The sequence below is a fragment of the Setaria viridis genome, chromosome 3 (genome assembly GCF_005286985.2).
Source record: "Setaria viridis chromosome 3, Setaria_viridis_v4.0, whole genome shotgun sequence".
In the NCBI taxonomy this organism is placed as follows: Eukaryota; Viridiplantae; Streptophyta; class Magnoliopsida; order Poales; family Poaceae; genus Setaria; species Setaria viridis.
The window spans coordinates 38,162,531-38,184,496 of NC_048265.2; the positions used below are offsets into that span (position 1 = coordinate 38,162,531).

At 43.7% G+C, this 21,966-nt stretch overlaps 2 protein-coding genes and 1 long non-coding RNA gene across 3 annotated transcripts; 1 reads left to right on the top strand and 2 right to left on the bottom strand.

Annotated features, from left to right (window-relative positions):
* Positions 1 to 639: 639 nt before the first annotated feature.
* LOC117847501 (uncharacterized) lies at positions 640 to 2,182 on the bottom strand. Its single transcript, XR_004638651.2, has 2 exons — positions 1,751 to 2,182; positions 640 to 1,480 (listed from the first exon to the last, which is right to left on the bottom strand). It is a non-coding gene; the product is annotated as an uncharacterized lncRNA (long non-coding RNA).
* A 6,730-nt stretch (positions 2,183 to 8,912) lies between these two features.
* On the bottom strand, positions 8,913 to 9,321 carry LOC117849266 (uncharacterized). The gene is made up of 2 exons (XM_034730830.1): positions 9,115 to 9,321; positions 8,913 to 9,023 (listed from the first exon to the last, which is right to left on the bottom strand). Exons 1-2 carry the CDS (start codon positions 9,319 to 9,321, stop codon positions 8,913 to 8,915), a joined length of 318 nt encoding a protein of 105 aa, XP_034586721.1.
* Positions 9,322 to 13,759: 4,438 nt separating this feature from the next.
* LOC117848769 (uncharacterized) lies at positions 13,760 to 21,178 on the top strand. The gene is made up of 8 exons (XM_034730304.2): positions 13,760 to 14,190; positions 14,588 to 14,637; positions 15,048 to 15,160; positions 16,043 to 16,211; positions 16,552 to 16,824; positions 17,225 to 17,308; positions 18,522 to 19,279; positions 19,475 to 21,178. The coding sequence occupies exons 1-8, from the start codon at positions 13,836 to 13,838 to the stop codon at positions 20,859 to 20,861; spliced, it is 3,189 nt and encodes a 1,062-aa protein (XP_034586195.1). The 5' UTR covers positions 13,760 to 13,835; the 3' UTR covers positions 20,862 to 21,178.
* Positions 21,179 to 21,966: the final 788 nt, after the last annotated feature.

Consider the following 21,966-nt stretch of genomic DNA (forward strand, 5'->3'; position numbering starts at 1 on the left):
TACTTATAGTACACCAACATGTATATGGTGATCACTGGTCAGAGGCTCAGAGCATCCTTCACATGGAAGATTTACTTGTAGCAGTTTCTGTCAGCTTGACCATGATTACTTATTTATACGGAAGTAAAAAGTAACGATGAATTTTAGTCTGACAAAAGAAAAAGTAGCCACGATGAATTTTGGTTGGGCCGGCCAGGGTTTGCTGTTGAAGCGGACCCAACCTCGTGGGCTAAAATTGCTGCTGGAGCAAGGACTTCTTCAAACCCATCTTGGCACGCCGTGTGCCAAAAGCTAAATCAGAATTTTTCTAAAAAAAAAACTAAATCAGAATACCTATCCATCTTCCCATCTCTACAGCTAAAAAGAAATCTAAGTGCTGTCTCTAACCTGATGAAATATTTGAATGCACTGACCCAAGAAGAAACCTAAGTGCTGTCTCTGTTGGCATCAGGTTAGAGACAGCACAACCAAGACAACCTGATGAAATAGTCACTAACCTGAATCAGGCAGTGCTACAAAGAAGAAATCTGAAGATGATAAGGGGAAAAGGAGCAGATGTATGTGGCTAGGGACACCAGGAATCCTCTGTTCCTGCATTGTATTTGTGCATAGGGAACTTATGACTTCATATATTACTACTGAACTCAAGGTGTATACTCTTTTTATGAAGCATTGCCCATAAGCTTATCAAATATCACAATCCCTACTTTCCATTATGAATTCAGACTCAGATGACATGGCATCGATAAGCCATCTGGCATTGCACAAAAAGTGGCAAAAGAATTATGTACTATCAGGAAATGCTTCTGTAGCTTTCAAATAAGGTGAGCCTATGTATCCACTCAATTGCCCTTGTCAGCCACGAACCTTACCAGCTGCATGTGTGCTCTGCTTCATTTTGGCGATGCTCAAAACATCACCGAAGAGTGAATCTTCAGGTCTGCTCTGCTTATTTGTCGTCGTTCCATTTGAACCACCATTTTGAACTGAAAGGCCCTTCATCCTCTGGGAAAGCTCATTTGCGCTAGCATACGCATATGCAGCGTTTGGAATATAGTGATATGCTTGGCCATATCCATAACCAGACATCTGAACACCATACAGCTGCGGTTGGTTCATCCCATAAAATCCTTCTCCAAACGCCGGCTAGGAATACATGCCCATTCTTTGGTTCATTTGCATCGAGGGGTACATTACACCATACTGCATGTTCATTTGCGTAGGCCGTGGCTGTGGAGGCATCAGCTGCGTGCCACAGTGACTGGCTGCAACTGTATTCCTCCTGGCTGTCCCCTTGACATTGGTTGTACAGGCACGAATCCATTACCTTGTTGACTGTCGTGCATTGGTTGGGGATGGATGCTTGCTGATTGTCCTGGTTGTAATGCTATCCCAATTGGTCTGTCATCGTCGAATGGGTTAGTGGATCGCTTAATTTCTGATGGCGATGGTGGAATACCTCCATTTCGATTATCTGTACCTGTTAACAAGTGATTGTCAAATGCTGGAGGTATCTTAAAATGCATTGGTATGCAGACTTTTTGGACAAAGTGATTGTCATAATTACAATGAAGTATATAAGTAATACCGCTGTAGTCACAGCACATATGACTAACATGGAAATAATAGGAGTAGCACTTGTTTAACCACAAGAGAGAAACACATCAAAGAGAATCTTAGAACCGAACATCACACACCAGTAATGAAGCATATGAACATCTTCTCGAGAGCCATCGAGAGGTCCTCGTACCTGCACATCAGTCACTCATGCCTAGGGAGCCCGCAAATCCTCACCGCCCCAGCGCGAGTAGGCTGCCTAAAGCCAGCTTCGGAGCAGCAGCGTAGAGAGAGGCAGAGGGAGAGCGCCGGCGGATCCCGAAGCGACAGCCGGTGGATCCAATGCCGAAGCGGCAGCCGCCGGATCCAGCGCGGTGAAACACCAACGGGCGCTGCCGATTCGAACACGGGGGTGAGGGCGCCGCCGATTCGAGCACGGGGGCAACGACGCCGCCGATTCGAGCACGGGGGCGACGGAGTAGCTGTAGCGGAGCCAGGGAAGGGGACGGGGCTTCGAGCTCCTCCGTCGACGGCCGCGCAGCCCCTCGCGGCCCCGCCCAGTTCCAGCCCCGGCCGGCGCAGTTGGCTTCACCTCCGTTAGAAAAGCCGCTCCGCTCCTCGGAAATTTTCTTTTGTATTTTTTTTTTTTGCGTTGTGATTCACTTTGTGGTGTAAATTAATTCAAAATATAGCATTGAAAAATAATCATTAAAAAGTAAATGTTCTTCAAATGTTTCAAGTATAGTTGTTCCATAAAATAGTTGGTGCAAATTTGCGATTCACATAAAAAGCGGTTAACTTATTAGTTATAAGAATACAAATAATATATATGTGTGAAACTATAGGATTGCAAACAAGAGTTGACCGAAGTGTGCAGAGAAGTAAGAATTCGGAACGTGAACAAGAGATCCCTCACGTAGGGTAACAGAGGCATAGATTCAGTCTTCAGTTGGAGTGTGCGGAAACGACCTTCTATCCAACTATTTTTTATCCTGGATGATATCGGACCTGGGACTTAAGTGTTTTAGTTCAAGGTTAAAAAATAAGGCACCGAAAGAACATCGACGGAAGGAGCTTTAGTCCCGGTTGTAAAGATCTGGTACGGACGTGACAAAAGACCCCTCCTGTCCTGGTTGGTAATTTCAACCGGGAATAAAGGTAAAAGATTTATTCCCAGTTGGAATTACCAACCGGGACAAAACCCCCTCCAACATCACCCTTCTCTCTCCACATAAGTTCTCCTCCTCTCTCTCTTTTCCTTCTCTCTTTCCTTTTTCCTTATCTTCCACCGGTGCCTATCTCCTCCTCCTATCTTCTCCTTTTCCTCCCCTCCCTCTCATCCTCTCCTGCGCCCCTCCCCCTCTGCTCCCCTCCCATTCCCCCTCTGCCGCCCCTCACTAGTAGTGAGGGGCGGCAGTGGGGGGAGGGCAGGCAACAGCGTGCGGGCGGGCAGGTCGGTGGTGCGGAGCGGAGCAGTTGGACCGGCAGCGGGGCGGGGCGGAGCCGAGGAGGGCCAAGGCGGCGGCGGCGGGGTGGAGCCGAGGGCGAGCGCCGGCGGCAGCCGGCGGCCAGGCGGAGCGGGGCGGCCGATAGGCGTGGTGTGGCTTTTTTTATTTTTTTCAAAAATTTTTAGTCGCGGTTGGTAACACCAACCGGGATTAAAGGGATTTTTAGTCCTGGATGGATCTTGATTGGACATTGAAGAGATATGATCCTTCCCAACCGAAATTAATGCTTAGCTTTATACCAGTGGGCACACCTAGGTACTTTCAATACCATATTTTTGTCATGCTCCGTGCATTACGCTAAAACTTTTTCTAGCAACGCCTGATATGTGTTGCATCTTGATATTGTATTTTTAAAATATTTTCACAGTCCATAGCTATCAAGGATTAGTTACCCGCGTGCTGGTATCATTTTCTTCTCTTCTCTTTATAGATAACAATAATGTTGGATTTATTTTTGTCATGCTCCGTGCATTACGTTAAAACTTTTTCTGGCAACGCATGATATGTGTTGCATCTTGATATTGTATTTTTAAAATATTTATACAGTCCATAGCTAGCAAGGATTAGTACCCCGCGTGTTGGTATCATTTTCTTCTCTCCTCTTTCTAGATAACAATAATGTTGGATTTATTTTTGTCATGCTCCGTGCATTACGTTAAAACTTTTTCTGGCAACGCATGATATGTGTTGCATCTTGATATTGTATTTTTAAAATATTTCTACAGTCCATAGCTACCGAGGATTAGTACCCCGCGTGCTGGTATCATTTTCTTCTCTCCTCTTTCTAAATAACAATAATGTTGGATTTTTTTTGCCCGTAGTACTATCTATGTAAAAGTTAAATGTTTTGGAATAATATCTACATTAAAGTTAAATGAGCCAAATTTATAGTCCTTGTGAAATCCATGCAACTAGGCGATTATAGATAAATTTTTTTGCCCATAACAACACATGGGCATGATCCTAATACTTGCATAACCTTTAGTATTTAAAAGATCATCAGTACGCAATAATCATTTTTGTACTTGTTTCCATCAAATTCTTACTTAATAAAGTCATGCCGTGTAGCAGTATTCAGTGAAGATAAATTGGGTGAAGAGAAATCAAATTTTATTGATTTTGAGAGCGATCAGCAAACAAAAAGTCTACTGAAAACTAAAACTGAAATAATCGAAAAATGGCAGTCCTTCCTCAGGAGTGAGGAGCAGTGAACCGGCCACGCAGCGGGGGTATGGGAATGACCTTGTTGAGGGCATCGGAGAGGACGGATTTGCGGCCATCGATGAGTGGGTCGTGGGACGTTAAGGCGCTTGAGGATGGATAAGATCGGTTTTAATGGAAAATTTCAGCAACTTTACTGATTTAGTAGGATTATTATAAGGAGAGAGGAGGGGAAGTTTCATCAAATGAGAGAGAAGTTTCATACCCATAAAATCTATCAAACTCAGCTACAAGTATCTAGTCTTGGTAACAGCACCATAAAACTGTGCACTAAGGGCGAGTTTGGCAGGGCTCCTCGCGAGGGGCTCCTCGTGCGGAGCCGGAGCCGGAGCCACGGAGCCACTTTTTTGGGCTCCTCCATGCAAGCCTAAAACGGCTCCGGCTCCTCCCAAATGTGCTAAAAAATGGCTCCACGGTCAATGCCGTTTGGTGCGGCTCCGGCTCCTCCGTGCTTCGGTAAGCGCACGGAGCTGGAGCCGGAGCCCTGCCAAACTGGCCCTAAGATTGGCTTGACCACACCCGCAGACGCTGCAACTCCTCCTGAAGCTTTTTAAGGTTCAAGAGAACTCATAGAAAATACTGAAAAACAACCCGAAAAACATTTGAAAGAGTAGAAATCAAAACAACAATATAATAGCAAATAGAAAAAACAACAATATATATAATCCCTAAATATTGAGAGGAGTAACTTTGTTGGTTTGCAAACATGCGCCGTTACATATATATTTGTTTTAGATGAGGATAAATAAATTTAATTAGGTGAAATGTCAAGTGCTGGAAAATTACTATGAGCATGATATTAGGGATGAAAATGGTTAAGATATTATCCCTCCAACCAAGGTGTTCAGATACTAAATGGATAGTCCATATCTTACTCCGGATATTCAATATTTTGTACTATATCTGAATCCGGATACTCATGTCAGATATCTGTTATACAAATAAAATGCATGTCAATATTCGATACATTTGACACTATTCATATCTGAATTTGAATACTAGAAAAAAATAGTTATCTACATTCGCTACCCATAGATATTCGATTGTATCTGATTCATTTTCATCCCTGCATGAGATGCACTATCAAGCTTGTGCGAGAAGTTCCATTTAAAAAGGTTGCATTTACAGTGAGCGGTTCGCATAGGTTTTGTGTTCCCATGTTCATTTTTCCAGCCCAAGAATTAAAAACAACAATATTAACCATTTGATGTGTTTTATAAACATGTTCTCGAACCTCTCAAATTTTACCACTTTATCTAAACAGAATTATTTTTATTGCTCATGTGGAAATGATATGAAAATTTATATAATATAAAGTTTTTACAGTTTAGTAGTTTACCATTTTCTTAGAAAAGGTAATAATTTATGATGTAACTTAAGGATGCATCATCGACTTAAAATAAATACATCCAAATTCTCCCTCTATCACAAAATTGAAATTGTTTTAGATTTTCCTAAGTCTCCCTTATTTTACCTTTCATTATGTCTGTAAAGAAAAAATATTATTTATAGAGAAAAAATGTGCCAATATGTATAGAGAAATTTTAGAATATGATTGGGAAAAATAAGAGTCGTCCACCATGATAAATCTAACGTTAGAAATAAAAGAAGTACCTTGAAATACCTAAAAAGAAATAATAAATTGGTAGGACCAAATACTAAAAATAATCCTTCAATTTATTTATTTTTTTTCGATCAGATGGTAAAGAAAGTACTTTTTTTGGATCAGATGGTGGAAAAAAAAACCTTTGAGTACCAAAGTACCAATGGTTACTTATAATATCAAATCCATCCGGTTAGTTATTTATTTGGGTACCTAGAGCATCTCCAAGAGTCTCCCAAAAAGTTTTTCCCCAAAACTATGTATTAAGGGCTCTATTAAATTTTCTTTTTCTAAAAATCGTATCATCCCACGGTAGATTTCCAATAATAAACTCCCAATATTTCAAAAGTTGCCACATCAGCACATATGAGCCCTTAGCTGGGCCACCTCCTTCCCCCTGAGGCCCTCACGATCTGCCATTCAAGAACCATCCAACGCTTGGAATGATAGCTGCCTCATATGCTCTTATCCTTTCCCAAGGGACTTGACTGTTCATCTTCCTAAGGGCCTGTTTGGATACAAAGTGCTAAAGTTTAGCACCCTCAAATAGCAAGTGCTAAACTTTAGCATAGAGCTGTTTGGATAGGGTGCTAAACTTTAGCATCTTAGAGGAAAAATGTCAACTTTACTCCCCATTTACTGCTCTTAAATACCCCGGTAGTGCCCCTCCTTTTTGCTGGTTTTTGGCGCCAATTTGTGCGCTGGTTGCTGGCGCAACATCTCCTTTTTTTTAGCATGATTTGCCGGCCTTTTTTTCTCTCATTTGGCCAGCTCTATTCGAAACAAGTGAATGAGAAATACACTACAGTCCATTGTCAATGGCATTGCAACTCAACCATTACAAATCGCCTTGTCTATTGTACAAAGCATTAGCTATTTCATCACAAAAATCATTCATATTTTTGTCTACGTCCGATGCTTGGGTATTTCCCGCATGTCCTTCAGAGGTTGATGCTTTGGCCATAGAAACAAAATTTTTATCAGGATCGCACATATGAAAGGCCCTATCGACAATATCGTTCTCTCTAATGAAATTGTGAAGTGCCATACATGCTACTATTATTTTGGTTTGCTTGTACATTGGAAAACTTGGAATACCTAATAAAATCCTCCATTTCATCTTCAAAACTCCAAACGACCTCTCAATAACATTTCTAAGGGACGAATGCGTGTTATTAAATGTCTCTTTCATACCTTTTGGAAGTGGGCCACTACAGAACTCAGGAAGATGGTACTTCGTACCCTTGTATGGTGCAAGGTACCCCGGACGGTTAGGATACCCCGAGTCTACTAGATAAAACTTGCCTACAAATGAAAAGAATATTGTGAGGTAAATGAAGTTGACAACATATTGGTACATGCTTACATAATTTTGTAGCCAAAGTAATTTACCTGGAGGAGGGTGTGGATACTTGTCACCATATTTTTTATGGCATCATTGAACACTCGCATATTGTGTAATGATCCAAGCCATCCACTAACAACAAATACAAACCTCATGTCGAAGTCACAAATAGCCAGCACATTTTGTGTAGGATATCCATGTATGCTCGTATGTTGGATCAACTTATCATCTGGGACCACAATTGGTACATGAGTCCCATCTAAAGATCCTATACAATTGTTGAAGTATGGAGCATACCGAGGGTTTTTCAATCTCTGGTGCACGGTCTTAAATTGAGGGTCCTTTGGCCTACTAATATCTACTGCTAGCTTCAGAACACTGGACAAAACATTATCGAATGTGCGGCTTATTGTTTCCAATGACCTTACAAACCGATTCTCAACTTGACTAAGTGACTGGGGCGAACCATTCATCCATAGCAACATTCCTAATGCCTCCATCGTTGACATTTTTCTAGTTGCCCTCAAACCATACGACTTAACCAACAAGTCATGAAGCTGATGAAATAATGTGCAAGATATCCTAAACATGTTGTAGCATGAGGTTGCATTTGATAGTGTCTCTTGTACCCATTCTATGCCCGGTACAGTGGTTATCCTGTATGGTGTTTTATTCCAGTAAGTATCACAATACATACCGAGCATGAGTGCCGACTCCATAATCTCCTGATTCCTCTTTCGACGAATTAGTTCCAACTGCATAAAGTTGCATGCCTCAATTAAACATTCATCATCGGAATCTCCATCTTCACCATCATTATTCACCCTAAGTGAGCATAAAAAGAATCAGTTACTTTGATTGGATGCAGCATCATAGAAACAGCCACATAATAAAAAAAAAGTAACAGCCACATGATAGGTTCAAACAGCCACATAAAAAGGATCAGCCTGCCACATGAAAGGTTCAAAAAGCCACATAAAAGGATCAACTTGCCACATGAAAGGTTTAAACAGCCACATAAAAGGTTCAAACAACCACATGAAAGGTTCAAACATGCACATAAAAAGGTTCAAACAGCCACATAAAAGGTTCAAACATGCGCATGGTACCATCCTAGACTAACAAGCAGACACCAGCTAACAATTTTATTGAACCCACTAACATCTTACACTAGATTCTTGTTCTGGCACCATCTCTTCAAGAATGCCATTCTAGCTTCAGGACAGGGTAGTTGGAAGAAGAATTCATAAGCAACTTGGTCCTTGCAGATATCATAACATGCAAACATTTCTGCATTGTCATGATTTGCTCCACATTCCAGAGCTAACGTCTGGCACTTCTTAACTGCGTCTGCCACTGCATTGTTGTTCATCTTCTATCTTTTCTCTTCGGTAAATTTAACAATTCTATCTCCAACATTCTTGAATATGTTATGAGTCATGTCATGCTTCTAAGTCATCCTAGTAAAGTAATTGGTCACCAAATTCACCATTGGGCTTCTTGATTTTTTCCCTGGACAAGTAGCAGTGGACCTTGTGCTACCATTAGACCTCTTTCTGCTGTTAGAGCTCAATGGGCTGTCATAGAAAGATCCATCTTGGTCATGGTCAGCATCAAAATCTTCTCCATCTTGTCCATCTTCGGCATCTTGACCATCTTGTTCCTCTCCCTCTTCATTTCAAGGAATAAATGATGTGCTGCCATCAACTACAACATCATGGAACATTTCTTCAAGTTGATCAAGGTACTCAGGAGCACCATTCTGTAACTTCCTCAAATCTAGTCTACCCTGCAAATCAAAAATATTTCCAAGTTATACAAGGAAACTCTGCAAGTAAAGTGGTTGTTATGTTGATGGAAATGATTCATATGCATCTCACCTTTGTGTGCTGCTCCCACCACCAATTGGGAGCAAAAACTGTTCCACCAGGATTTCTGCCCAGCCCAGTTTCCTTTTGTAGGCCTTTCCAGAATTCATACTTTTTTTTCAGTTGATGACTCCTGTTCCTCAACTGTGACGAGTCATGTTTTAGACCAGTGGCCACGTAATATTTTTCAGAAAGTATCTTGTATCCTCTTGCAACCATTGAGCCTTTGTGACAGTTTCCTGCTCTAATTTGCTCTACCCACAAATCACAGAATATCCCAGTATTTCTTTCTGACCATTGTGCTTTATCACATTTTATCTAGTGCATATGAACAAAAAATGTTTCTAAGATAGCATATACATATTGATATTGGATAAAATCAGGAAGTACCACAATCTAATGTTTCAAAGATGGCGGTGCTTATGACAAAATATGATCACACAATGCTGAACTCATAGCACACATAAAAATAATTGATTACTGTATCCATACTAGTTTAAGGCATGACTCGCAACATGGCCAAACATGATTCAGCAGAACAAGATCACACAAAGTTTTTGAAGACATAATCATACATGGTTATGAATTGTGCAAAAAAGGAAGGCGCGAACATAATACCTTGGAGCCAGGAAATATAAGTTCCACACCTTCTGCAGCCTCGACATCAATCACGTCGTCTCCCTGAAAAGCTTATGCTTCACTTGTTGGTCTTGGACGAAATGCTCGGCCACCAACACGTCCTCCACCACGAACTTTGCTGCCAGAACCACCATCAGGGAAGGATCCTGGAAACAAGGACCTTGTTGCACACCCTGCACCCCCTCTGCTGCCAGCACCTTTGCTACTGCCAGCCACTTTGCTGCCGCCAGCTCCTTTGCTATCGCCGACACCTTTGTTGTCGCCGGACCCTCTACTGCCGCCAGCTCCTTTGCTGCTGCCGCCTCCTCCAAATGCTCCGCTGCCGCCACCTCCTCTGGTACCGCCACCACGTGAACCTCCATTGCGAGGCACGCGTAAGCGAAGGGTACAACTTGCGCGGCCCTAGGGAACTCAAACTCCCCGAAGGATTTCGGAGTAGCTACTGAGGTCAGGGAACTCCTCAGCCTGGGAGTTTAGGTCTAGGCCCTCAATGCACTGACGAGGAGGAAGGGAAGATTCGGACTGAGAGAAGAAATCAAAGCTGCCGGGGGGGAATTGTGGATCGGCTGGGGGGAACAAGTCCTCGAATCCATCATCGCCGTGGCCATCCATGAGCAATCGGGGGCAGTTTGGGGGCACGGCGGTGGACTACTGGAGGTGAGCAACTCGTGGATCTAGGGGGCGGCGTGGGGATAAAAGGAACGAGATTTGCGGCGGGGAGAGGTGGATGTGCGGGCACCGAGATGAGGACCTGCGGACGGGGATAGGAGGATCTGCGGGCGGCGGTAAATGAAGTTGACAGGGAGAGGAAGGCGCCGGTAGGAGAAGGAGCTTCCAGCGGGAATGGCGGCGGGAGGGGAAGGCGGGCGAGATGTCAAGGCAGCAGCGGAAGGGTAGGGGATGGCCGGTGTTACGCGAAGGACCAAAGATAGGAGAGCATTGGAGGAGAGGACGGGTAGGATGGGGATGGCGGCTGGAGTATTGCGCGGCGAGAGGAGATGGCAGCGGCGGAAGGGAAGATGCGGGAGGGAGACGCTGCGAGAGGAAGGAGAGAGAGAGCGAGGGCAAACGACAGGGAGGAGAGAGATAGCGAGGGCAACCCAGGAAAAGGAGGAGTTGGGGACCACTTTTAGCACAAGTTGATCCCTTTAGCACCCCTTGGGTGTGCTAATGAAAAGGGTAGTGCTAAAGTTTAGCACAACACTTTTAGCACACATGTTTGGATGCACAAGTGCTAAAAGTGTGCTAAAAGTGCAGTGCTAAACTTTAGCACTATGTATCCAAACAGGCCCTATGTCCTCCTGCAGCCAGCGTAGAAACACAGAGGAGAGATGACTGCGGCACAGAAGCAGCACGATAGAGGCCGAAGTCCACCTACACGTCGGGTCCACGAAGCACGACCTAGCATTGCTCGCCGCGACGCCCTTGTCCTCTTCCTCCGGCGCGGTCACGCTGATCTCTCGGCTCAGCCTGGGCTTCGCGGCATCCGGTCTCAGCGCCCTCCACCGTTGCGGCCGTCTCCGAGGTGGCTACGCTGCTCGACCGGTGGCGACCTCCTCGGAGCACTCATGCGCATCTGCAGGCCTCTTGCGCCGTTGCCACCGCCGCTCGGCTTTCCGCCTCCGCGCGCGGGCAAAAAAAACTTCACGGGAATAGATTAGGCACGCGGGAAAGGAAACACGGGGTTCGATTGGGGAGGGTTGTACTCGCGTAAATCTGTGGGAGTTTTGAAAGCTAGCTTTTTGAAAGCTTACTTTTTTGGTTGCTGACCTTTTGCTATTATTTGTTTAATAAATTTTTATCTTCTCAGCACACCAAAAGTTAGAAAAAGCTCCTCTCAGCCAGCTTTCAGTTCATTTTCTTAGAAGATAGCTTTCTAGCTTTCCAAAAGTCAGCCCAACGGCTGGACTGTTTGTTTCAACTTTCCAGCTTCGAGTTGCCAGAAGCTGCTGAAACAAACGGGGCCTTAGGTGGTCGATATTTTGCGGCCGGTTTGGAGAGGTGTTGGAGAGTTTTTTCCTCCATAATTAAGGTATTATGGGTAATTTAAGTAAGCCGTTGGAGTTGCTCTTAGTTGTTAATATATTTTAATAAATTTGATTAAAATTGAATTATATATTTAGGATAATATTAAAATGATATAGGAAAATGAGCGAGTGTATATACGCCGTTGAAACAATACAGGAAGTTCTGTCGAAGTTTAATTTGGAATTTTAAAATAGTCAGCGCACGCACCTATCCGCGAAGTATCGAGGAAAATTGTTTGTACTTTAAGAGCAACTTTGAAAGCTTCTTTAAAATTGCTCCAAAACCTTATTTAGGGGAAAAATAAAACTCACCTCCAATAACTCCCCCATCCTTCTCGTAAAAATACGCGGACGTGAAAAACACCTCCGTCGCATCGCATATATGCAGGAAACCGATCCTTCCCCAATCCATCGCAGTGAACCATGGCCACCGCAGCCATCTGCTTGTGCCGGCCCGTGACCCCCAGCCGCCACTGTCGTTCTCCCGTAGTGGCAGTGGCCTCGACTACCGTTCCCTTCGACAGGGTTGCGTCTGTCGCTGTCGCCATCTCACGCAGGCTCGCGACCCCTCGGCCTACTGCCACCGCCTGCCCGTAGTGGCCGCGACCCCACTGCCGCCCCTTCGGTGGGGCTGCATGCGCCCGCGCTAGGCCACGCTACCGATTGCTGTCGACTTTGGTAGCCGCCGTTGAGGCACGCTGAACTCCGACAGATGGTGGACGACACGCTGAGCCTCTTTTCCGTCGGAGCTGCTTGGAGTTGTTGTCGCCCCCGCTGCGCGCGCTCAGAGCTGTCATCGCCCCCACTCCCGCCGCACCGCTCGAGATCGTCCCACTCTCTCTGCTGCATCATACATGACGAATCGATTGGGGCAGAGCGACGGTCTGCTTCTACAGCTCCAGGTGGGCAAGGGGCTGAGCCCACGGGAGAAGCACGCGGTGAAGCCGGAGATCCTGCGGCACGCGTGGGAGATAGCCGTGTCACCGGTGGAGGAGGCTGCCATGCTCCCCGAGGTACTTTGGGGCGCCACGCTGTAGCTGAGAGCTTCTGCCTTGACCGCTGACTTTCGGGGTCCACATGCTGACGTGGCTAGTTTTAAAGTATTGGTGAGTTTATTATTGGGGATCTGTTGTGGGATGACCTGATTTTGGAAGAAATTTTTTTTAGTAGAACCCCCAATAGATAGTTTTGGGGAGATTTTTGTGACTCTTGGAGTTGGTCTACCCTCAAAGCAACTCCAAAAGATCCCTTAAAATTACCCCAAAATCTTATTTAGGGAAAAACTAAAAAAACTTATCTCCAACAACTCCCCCATCCTTCCCGTAAAAATGCGTGGACGCTAAAACACCTCTGTCGCCCCACATATATGCGGGGGATCGGTCCTTCCCCACCGCTCGAGGCGCCCTGCTGCTGGGCCACTCGCGCCTCAATCTCATCCACATCTGTGCTCTAGGAGCCACCGCCGCTGCCGCCACGCCCCCATCGCCACCACCGTCCCGTCCACCCATGCCGCCCAATCGCCACCCCCGTCCCGTCCATCTTAGAAGGCTCAATACGGAACAATAATCGGACACACAAGTGGGCATGTGATCCATTTTCTTGATTTCTTCTCGATATCTGGGTATTGATTTGATGGCACATGAACTGGCCAAATGGGTTTGGGACAAGAGATTAGTTTGAAACAAATAGCACTACAAGCGATATTGCCAGTCTGCTTCACAGATTGTGCTTGTATGAGCTATTTCTTGCTTGCACTGTACTGATTTTGTTCATGGCAGAGGAAGAAGAAAGGAGAACGAGAGGGGTCCACGTGCTGACATGGTCTAGTTTTGAAGTATTGGGGAGTTTGTTGCTAGAGATCTGTTGTGAGATGACACGATTTTGGAAGAAAATTTTTTTAAGCCCAATAGATAGTTTTTGGGAGATTTTTTTTTTCCATCTCTCGGAGTTTTGGAGTTGCTCTCAAGTCATCATTAATCAGCGGACTCCTCGCAGCTTCTTCCCCCCTCCTAAACCCTAGCCTGCGCCCCGCGATCCGGCGAAACCCTAGCCCAACATCGCCGTCGCATGGAGCCCCGGGGCTACGACTACGGCGGCGGCACCGGCGGCAAGATCCGCCGCCGCCCTCCCTCCCGCGCTGCCGCCGCCTCTCCCTACGCGCGCCCCGCCCCCGCCCCCGCCCCTGCGGCCTCCGCCGCGGCGGCGGCGTCGGCTTCGCAGGGCGGCGGGTGGTTCTCCCGGATCATTTCCGCCGGCGCCTCGCGCCTCCTCCCTTCCCTGTTCCCGAAGCCACCTCCTCAGCTCACTGCGCCGGTCCCGCCGCCGCCGGAGCCGCTCGAGAAGCCGCCGTCGCGCGATCTGCTGCTCGAGGCGCGCTCGGAGCCTCTCGACGCGCTGCCCTCGCTGCTGCCCCCACCGTTAGGTTTGTGTCTTCGGCTTCGTCTTTTGCTTGCTCGCGGTTGCTGTTGCTCTGCTGCACGCACGGTTTTCATTTTTCAACTTTTCATGCGGTAGTAGCCTAGCCATTAGTACTATTCCCCACTAGAGGGAAATCATCTGTAAAGTATATGAATAACTAGTTTAGCTCTAATCGACGATAGATCATTATTGCACTGGTACATGTGGACTATTGACTATGGGAATTAGGGTGTTTACTCTCTCTGTTGTGCTAACTAAATTAGCTAGTTATAATTTTTTAATGATGTGTATATGGGATGCTATTGTAATCTGGTTCTCTGAGGAGGATTATTCACCCTACCTGTGTTTGATTGGTTGCTGGAAAACTTACAGAAGTTTTTGTTTGCCCCTGCAATGTACAGAGGATAATCTTCCACAAGGTGAAGAAAACAGTGGAGCAATTGCCAATGATGTAAGATGATTCCATAAATCCATACTGTACTTATTTGTTGTTTTACTATATTTGAGTGACTGGCAAAAAGTTTAATATGTTATCCCAATTCCCGACTAGAACCTGAGTTTGCCATATGCACTCAACTTTACTCATTAATTCATTCTAAAACATTTCTTTGCGGACCACTTTGCGAATCTATTTCAAGCATGCAATTTTCAGCCTTGTTCCATGGAGAACTTATATCTGGAGAATCTTGAAAGCTTTATTGATTTTTGGCAATTTGACAGATATTTACTTGTTCAAACTGGGGAAAAGTTCTCAGTTTATTTTTTTAAGTAACATCCTGACTAGTTCGGGTGACAATTATTTTACTTTTGTTTTATTTCTTCTGTAACATATTTCCCACGTATCTGCTTCTTTTAATGCAGAATCTGTGTGATCCTCAAAGTTCTGTTAAGGAAAAAGAGGAAGTTCTAAGAAATTTTGATAACCATTGTGGTATGGATCTTGAAGAGCTGTTGAAGCAGAAAACTTTCACAAGGCAAGTATCTGGTATTTCAGTGCAGGATTTGGGTCTTCAGAGACTATGGTTATCTTATATTTGCTTGATGGTTTTTGAGAGAGCAGGGAATGCTCTGTAGCCTTATATTCCAGTTGCATTAGCCTTTAGATGACAATTGCCAAATGATTTTTACCTGTTTCAGCCCTTTACTAGATCCTAATTTGTGTTGCCATTTATACCACGTTGGTAGGATGGTCCTAGCTGTTTTTCTGAACCACATGCCTTCTTGATTACTCTGATTTTCCTTGTTATATTTTTTTGCCCTATATATGTGCCCTACTTCTCTGACTGCATTCATATTCAAGAATTTTCAGAAACCTACCAATATTTTGAGCTAGTGGTCACACCTAAACATCCACAAAACCACCACTATTTTGGGCCATATTCTCACAAAACTACAACTTTGTAATCAGCCAGGCTCACATGTAAGTGATATGTTCATGTCTAGCTGGCCCACATGTCAAATTTAATGAACTTTGACTGACATGTTGGCCTGATTGCCTGATTGGTCATGGAAGGGGAATAGCCACAAAGTTGTAGTTTTGTGAGAAGAGAAGACAACCCAAAATACTAGTTGCGACATGTGCAAATGGTAACAAAATGTGGTAAGTTTGTGACAATTAGCCTAGGATATTGGTTGGTTTTTGTGAAATTTACTCCAATAGAATAATATTCAAGATCCTTTTTTTTTTGCTCTTTGCTAAGGACAACTTTCCATGCTAGTTGATTGCCATATTATTTGTGGGAACTACACACATCTGCATTGGTTTCCCCATTGCATGATGTTTCCTTATTGTAAGTGTTTAGTAGTATGTATGTCAGCATGTATGTCTCTCAAATGATTATCTGTATGTATTGCAGGACTGAATTTGAATATTTGGCTGAGTTATTATGGTCTAGAACTATTGGATCAAATTCATTGAAGCCTGAAGATGGTAGCTTTAGCAAAATGCCAATGTCTGAGCAGGATAATGGATCTAGACACTCCAGCTTACCAGTTGATTTCTCCATTACAAGATACAGTGTTGCAGTAAGTATATATGAGTGTATGACTGGCAACTTAGTGAGTGTATGACTGGCAACTTAGTGTATACAATTCAATTGAATACTAAACTATTTCTATTCTGTTAATGAAACATGATATTTATTTAGTAATCTGATCTTGAATTTAACATATTTTTTAATTCAGAATAAGATCTTAGTCAACATTAATACGTTATATTGTACTATGAACTAATGTTCTGTTCTAGCATGTGTTGCACTTGCTATGCGTTTTATATGTATTGGAAATTGGAACAAGCCATCCTATAGAGTATGTATGATGTTGCTCTGTGACTACATGCTTCATATACATCTGTTATGTTCGACAGGATCAAGTTGCCTCGCCAGCCGAAATTGCGAAAGCATATATGGGTTCAAAATCTTCTAAGGGTTCCCCTTTACGCCTTAGATTGCATGATCCCTCCTCTATACCTATCAAATCAACTGAAGCTAGTATGATACAAAAAACTAAACCTCCCACAATACCTCTTCTCCAAAGCTCAAGATTACATGTTTCCAAAACTTCTGGTCGTCCTGAAAGTAACTTTACAACTCCGAATCGATCAGCAATCTACAAAATGTCATCATCTCCTTATTTTAAGGTATTTTTCCTATTCGCTTTATTCCATAGATTATTGATAGCTCAAGTTATTTTCTGTATCAGCATGTGCATATATGCAGACAACAGATTCTCTAGAGTATCATTTTTTTCATTCATTTCTTTTAACAACTTGAGTATGCAGCCATAGACCAGTTTGGGTACATATAAAAAATTGAAGAATCACCCAAGGACTGCACTGTACCTTAATTGTTCAGCCTGATGGCACTGTAGCAACTTCTATACCAAGAATGATGCTTCTACATTCAATAGTTTCATCATCATATCTGTTTCCACCTTTGATAAATATTTCCTTATTTGTCTTCCTTCTGGAGCATAAATTCTCATATATCTACCAGCTTGTGGGTAGTCTTTTCTAATTTAAATTAATCATTCTGTTTCAGAGTGGTGTTTCATCGAAGGATATATCAAGTACTGTATCTTCACCTTATCAGACCCCCAGTAGTGTCCATACTTTTGGCAGGCAGGTACTTATAATTGAAGCACGATCTGAATTTATAGCATTTTCATTTGTTGATTCTTACAAGTTTCAGGATTATAATGTTGATTTGCAAATTTAACTTTTTTTAAACTTCTAATTTTCTATATTGTAGTACTGCAGTCATTTGATATGGAACCTTGGAGACCAGTTCTTCATTCAAAATACTATATTTTTTATTTTGGCAAATACTCCCTCCGTTTTTGTTTGTAAGACGCACACGCATAACAAGATTCAAACTTACAATCTTTGACCAATAATTTAACTATCATTTTTTTATTTTATAATGTAAAATGTATATGGTTGGATTCGTAATCATAAGTTTATAACCATAAACAATATAATATAAGTGTAATTTGGAAAACCGTGCCAAGTCATTCCATGCCTTATAAACGTAAACGGAGGGAGTAAGTTGTAATTCCTTGAAATCAAGTGTGGATGCTCAACATTTTTTTATGGGACCACTGCGCTAACACTAGCAACTTTCAGGAGCATTTATATCTGATGCTCCTACAGCTGATTTTGATTTCTTATTTGTCAACTAATGTTTCAGTTTTTTAATGCTTGGATACAGACACAAATTTCCATGTTGTAGATGTTGGATATAGTGACTAAATTATTTCTACTATTTGGACAAAACTGTTTCCCCTTCTAATTTTTTTTTTGAAACAACCACTGTAATACTCCATGGTAGCAACAGTGCAAGGCCACCTACTTTTTTTCTTCCGGGGGGGGGGGGGGGGGGGTCATTTAGATGGTTTTGCATAGTTAGAGTTCATTTTTATGGTTTAATGTTAATGAATGCAGGCAGAAATGGCAGTGGCAGTAGGTTCCTCTCTACGCTGTTGACTTATATAACTGGTAGACTTCATACAATTTAATTCGTATTACTTTAGCAGAAAGTTGCTGAAAACAGAAACAGAACTGAATAAGTTTGCCATATTTGCATCCTGCACTTTTGTTTTGTTATAAAAGATATGCACTGCCAATCAGGTAGTCTGAGATGTCTGGAATGAATGCCATTGCTTGAGTTTTAGAGGCCCAAATAGTGCAACTAGACGGACAGATTTGAACTCCCCTATGTCATTTTTCCAATGTTCTGCCATCACTTTGTGGACTTTTGAAGTAACGAGGAATCTTACTACCTGCAATCCTGCCTACTTTTTTTTTTTCTGAAGCAGTCTTGCATTGTTACTCGACAGGTCTTGAAGAGGAAGAGTAGTGCTGTCAACAATGAGATTGTATCTGTTGGTCCTGTGCGCAGAATGCATCAAAGATATAACAGAACATCACCGCTGTTGGAAACACGGCCAGGTTACTGTAGATATCTTGGGGGCCATGGAAGCAATGTTGATGAAGGTTCTGAGCAACTGGCACAGACTCAGAAGCGTCGTTGTGTGAGTAGAGTTGGTGATGCAACTCTTGGCAGCATAGATGACAAAGTTCACGCAAACAGTTTTGGTCAGGCTCCAGCGCAGTCAGCTGAGATGGCTGCTAAGATACTGAAGCAGCTTGACACATTAGTTCCTGCGCAAAATGAAAACATGTCAGAATTAAGGGAGAAACATGGGAATGCTATGGATGCCAGAAATCTTATTTCTCAAGAAAAGGAAGTATCAGCCCAGAGTAATCATTTGGAACCCTCGCCATCAGAGGTTAAGGATACCCCAGCTTCAGGGACTGAAAAGATGGTTGATGCTACATCAAACAAGTCTGATAATAAAAAGCCTTCAACATCTTTGAGAAGCCAGGCTCCTAATCTGGTATTATCCAGTAAAATTGACAGAAACAAAATGCCAGTTCCATCGAATGGCTTCACCTTCCCTATCCAAGCAGGCCTTGGTGCTCACTCTGTGGCTCCTCCAACACCTACATTGGCATCTGCGCCTATACTACCTGTTGAGAAGCAGCAATCTTCAGCACTATTCCGTGCTAATACTTCCAACGAAAGCCATCCCAGGTTAGTTTCTCATATGGTATGTGCAATGGCATAATGTTGAAAACTTTCTCACACTGAGCATTACTTTCTGGCAATGACCCACACCTGTTATCATGTACTAGGTTGGAGTATGCTATTTTTGGCTACCTTGTCTAGTAATTTATTTAAGCATAATGAAGCACATTAGGTTTCTAACATTGATGTCTGTCTTTCCAGAATTTTGCAATCAGTTTCTGAAGAAGGATCAATGGTGCATAAAGTCGATAACAAACTAAATGCAGATGCGAAACCAATGCCTTTTAAGAATTCTGGGCAAGGTGCATCTTTCACGAGTAACCCTGTGTTTAAGGTTGTCAATTCGAAGCCTACATCCTTAAGCAATGGCCCTGGGCATATGTCAAACTCTACTGTCTCAGCTCTACAGCCTTCTAGTGGATCAACGAACTCTGCTTCATTTCAGTCTGCTGGCTTGACCATCTCCACTGCAGCTTTAAAGTCTACACAGAGTAGTTCAACTGGAGGCAGTTTCACTTTCCCCAATACTAGTATGGGTAGTTTTGCCACCTCAAATGTGTTTGTGGGCACAACCTCTCGATCTGTTGCAGCACCATCATTGGCATCATCTGGTACAGGAAGCCCCAGCACTCCTTTCGGTTCCTCTCCACTCTTTGGAACTGCAAGTTCATCAGCTAGTCTGGATAAATCTAAAGCACTAAGCAGCAGTACCCCTTTTAGTACCTCCCAGCAGGTCAGCATTGCAAGTTCTTCTGCAGCTCAGGACAAATCCAAAGCAGTGGGTAGCAGTAACCATTTTGGCTTTTCCCAGCAGTATGGCACTGCGAGTTCTTCAACTTCTCAGGATATATCTGTCTCTCAACCAGCAGTTCTTTTTGGGAATCAGAATGGCCACTTAGGAAATAGCAATTCCCAGTTCACACAGAATTCAGCGAATAATTTGAGCTTCGTGTCTCCAGAGAAGTCAGAGAATGGTAGCTCACAAAGTTTTGCAGATTCACAAGTTTGTTCGGCACCTTTGTGTTCTGGTCCTTTCAATTCAGGTACTGTGTTTCCTTGGGCAGCCGGTTCGGCTTCTGCTTTTGCTGCGACTGCTCCGCCATCTACTACAAGCTTAGGTTTTGGGTCCAGTCAAGCATCGTCAGCATCCCCAATGCTTGGCAGCAAATTGAGTACACCCGTTCCAGCTTCATTTGGCTTGCCAAATACTGGCTCTGCTACTTCACTTCTCAGCCCACCCCCAAGCGCTGTATTCTCATTCCCTTCATCGACTCCTTCAATACCAAATCCTTCACCCACAACACCATTCGGTGGTCCTACTTTACAGATCAATGGAGGGAACATGGCTGCAGACGGGAATGGGTCCCCCTTTCCGACAGCTTCGCCGTTTCTCTTGCCAAGCAGCTCGCCATCGACTCCAACATTCAGTACGCCTGCAACTCAGTTTTCTTCCAGTACATCATCCTCACCTGGCATCTTCGGATTTGGCCAGCAGAGTCAAGCTTCTTCAGGTGGTTTCTCGATGGGCCCTGGTGGTGGTAATGACAAGTCTGGCAGAAGAATTATCAGAGTTAAGAAAAGGAAATGAGATGCCAGTTTTTTTAAGTGCTGGAGAACATGCAATCAGTTTGGCTTGTGGCCGCCCACCCTGCAATGCAAATTGCTCTGGTTTTCAGGGCTGAGGCGTCTGCTTGTGTTACTTTCCTGTTTCTCTTTGTTTTGCTGAGATAGCAATGAGATCCAGCCAGCCTTTGTTGATCACAATTTTGACACACTAAACAACAGTAGAGGTCATTCAATTCTGTCACTGAACTGATATTGCAGTATGATGAAATTCATTTGTCGATGTCAAACTTGTATTATATAAATTCAGCTATCAATTCGTCCATATCTTTGGTGGAACAATCACGCGATTCCTTCTCATTCTCCTCTTTTTGATTTGTGTATAGTTTTGCTTTGTTTTCTTTTCTTTTTGTTAAAGTTTTCCCCCCACTTGTAGCCCCGTTGCTTTCAAAGTGGATTAGGGACGGTCATGAATGTGATGGCTCGAAGACAGGTATGTGGTGCCCACTTAATCCGATGTTTGAAAATTGATATATTTCGTATTGCTCGTCAGCTCAGGATGTAACTTCAGTGATCTGTATGCATCGTTCATGGCTAAACGTAAGTAAATGCTGCATCTCTTGTGCGATGAGAATCGTGCGCGATGGTGACGCGGCAGCTTTGTCTCTTGGCAACGCAGTCTGCAGTGCATTGTTACCTTCCGGACTAGTGTTGTTTGCCCGCGATCGTATCACAGCGTATCCCAATTGAACTTTAAAATCGTCAGTTTTGTTATTAAGACGTGCATAGCACGTTCTTCTTAATAATTAAGAAGGGAATCACGCTATGCAACTTCAGGAGGAACCTCAAAGTGCAGAGTTACAAGAGCCACATAAATACGACAACAGAGAAGAAAATCACCTTACCACCACCACCACACTAAATACGACCTAAGACAACTGATGCCTGCAAGAGAGAAAGACGCGACGCCAACGCCGCCATCGTCCGTCTGTCCACGGATGAGCAGACCAAGTCTTCACCTGGCAAAACCAAATGGATCTGGCGGCCGCAACAACACCCCTAGCGAGGTGAGCTACGTTGAAGAATGCAACCGTTGTTGGCACCGGCGAATGCCAGGCAAGGCTTTCGCC

Coding starts and splice junctions, on each gene's coding strand:
- LOC117848769 (XM_034730304.2), top strand. CDS start 13,836: ATGGAGCCCCGGGGCTACGACTACGGCGGCGGCACCGGCGGCAAGATC. Junction 14,191..14,587: donor GCTGCTGCCCCCACCGTTAG/GTTTGTGTCTTC, acceptor TGCAATGTACAG/AGGATAATCTTCCACAAGGT. Junction 15,161..16,042: donor AAGCAGAAAACTTTCACAAG/GCAAGTATCTGG, acceptor TATGTATTGCAG/GACTGAATTTGAATATTTGG.
- LOC117849266 (XM_034730830.1), bottom strand. CDS start 9,321: ATGGTTGCAAGAGGATACAAGATACTTTCTGAAAAATATTACGTGGCC. Junction 9,024..9,114: donor GGTGGGAGCAGCACACAAAG/GTGAGATGCATA, acceptor TTTGATTTGCAG/GGTAGACTAGATTTGAGGAA.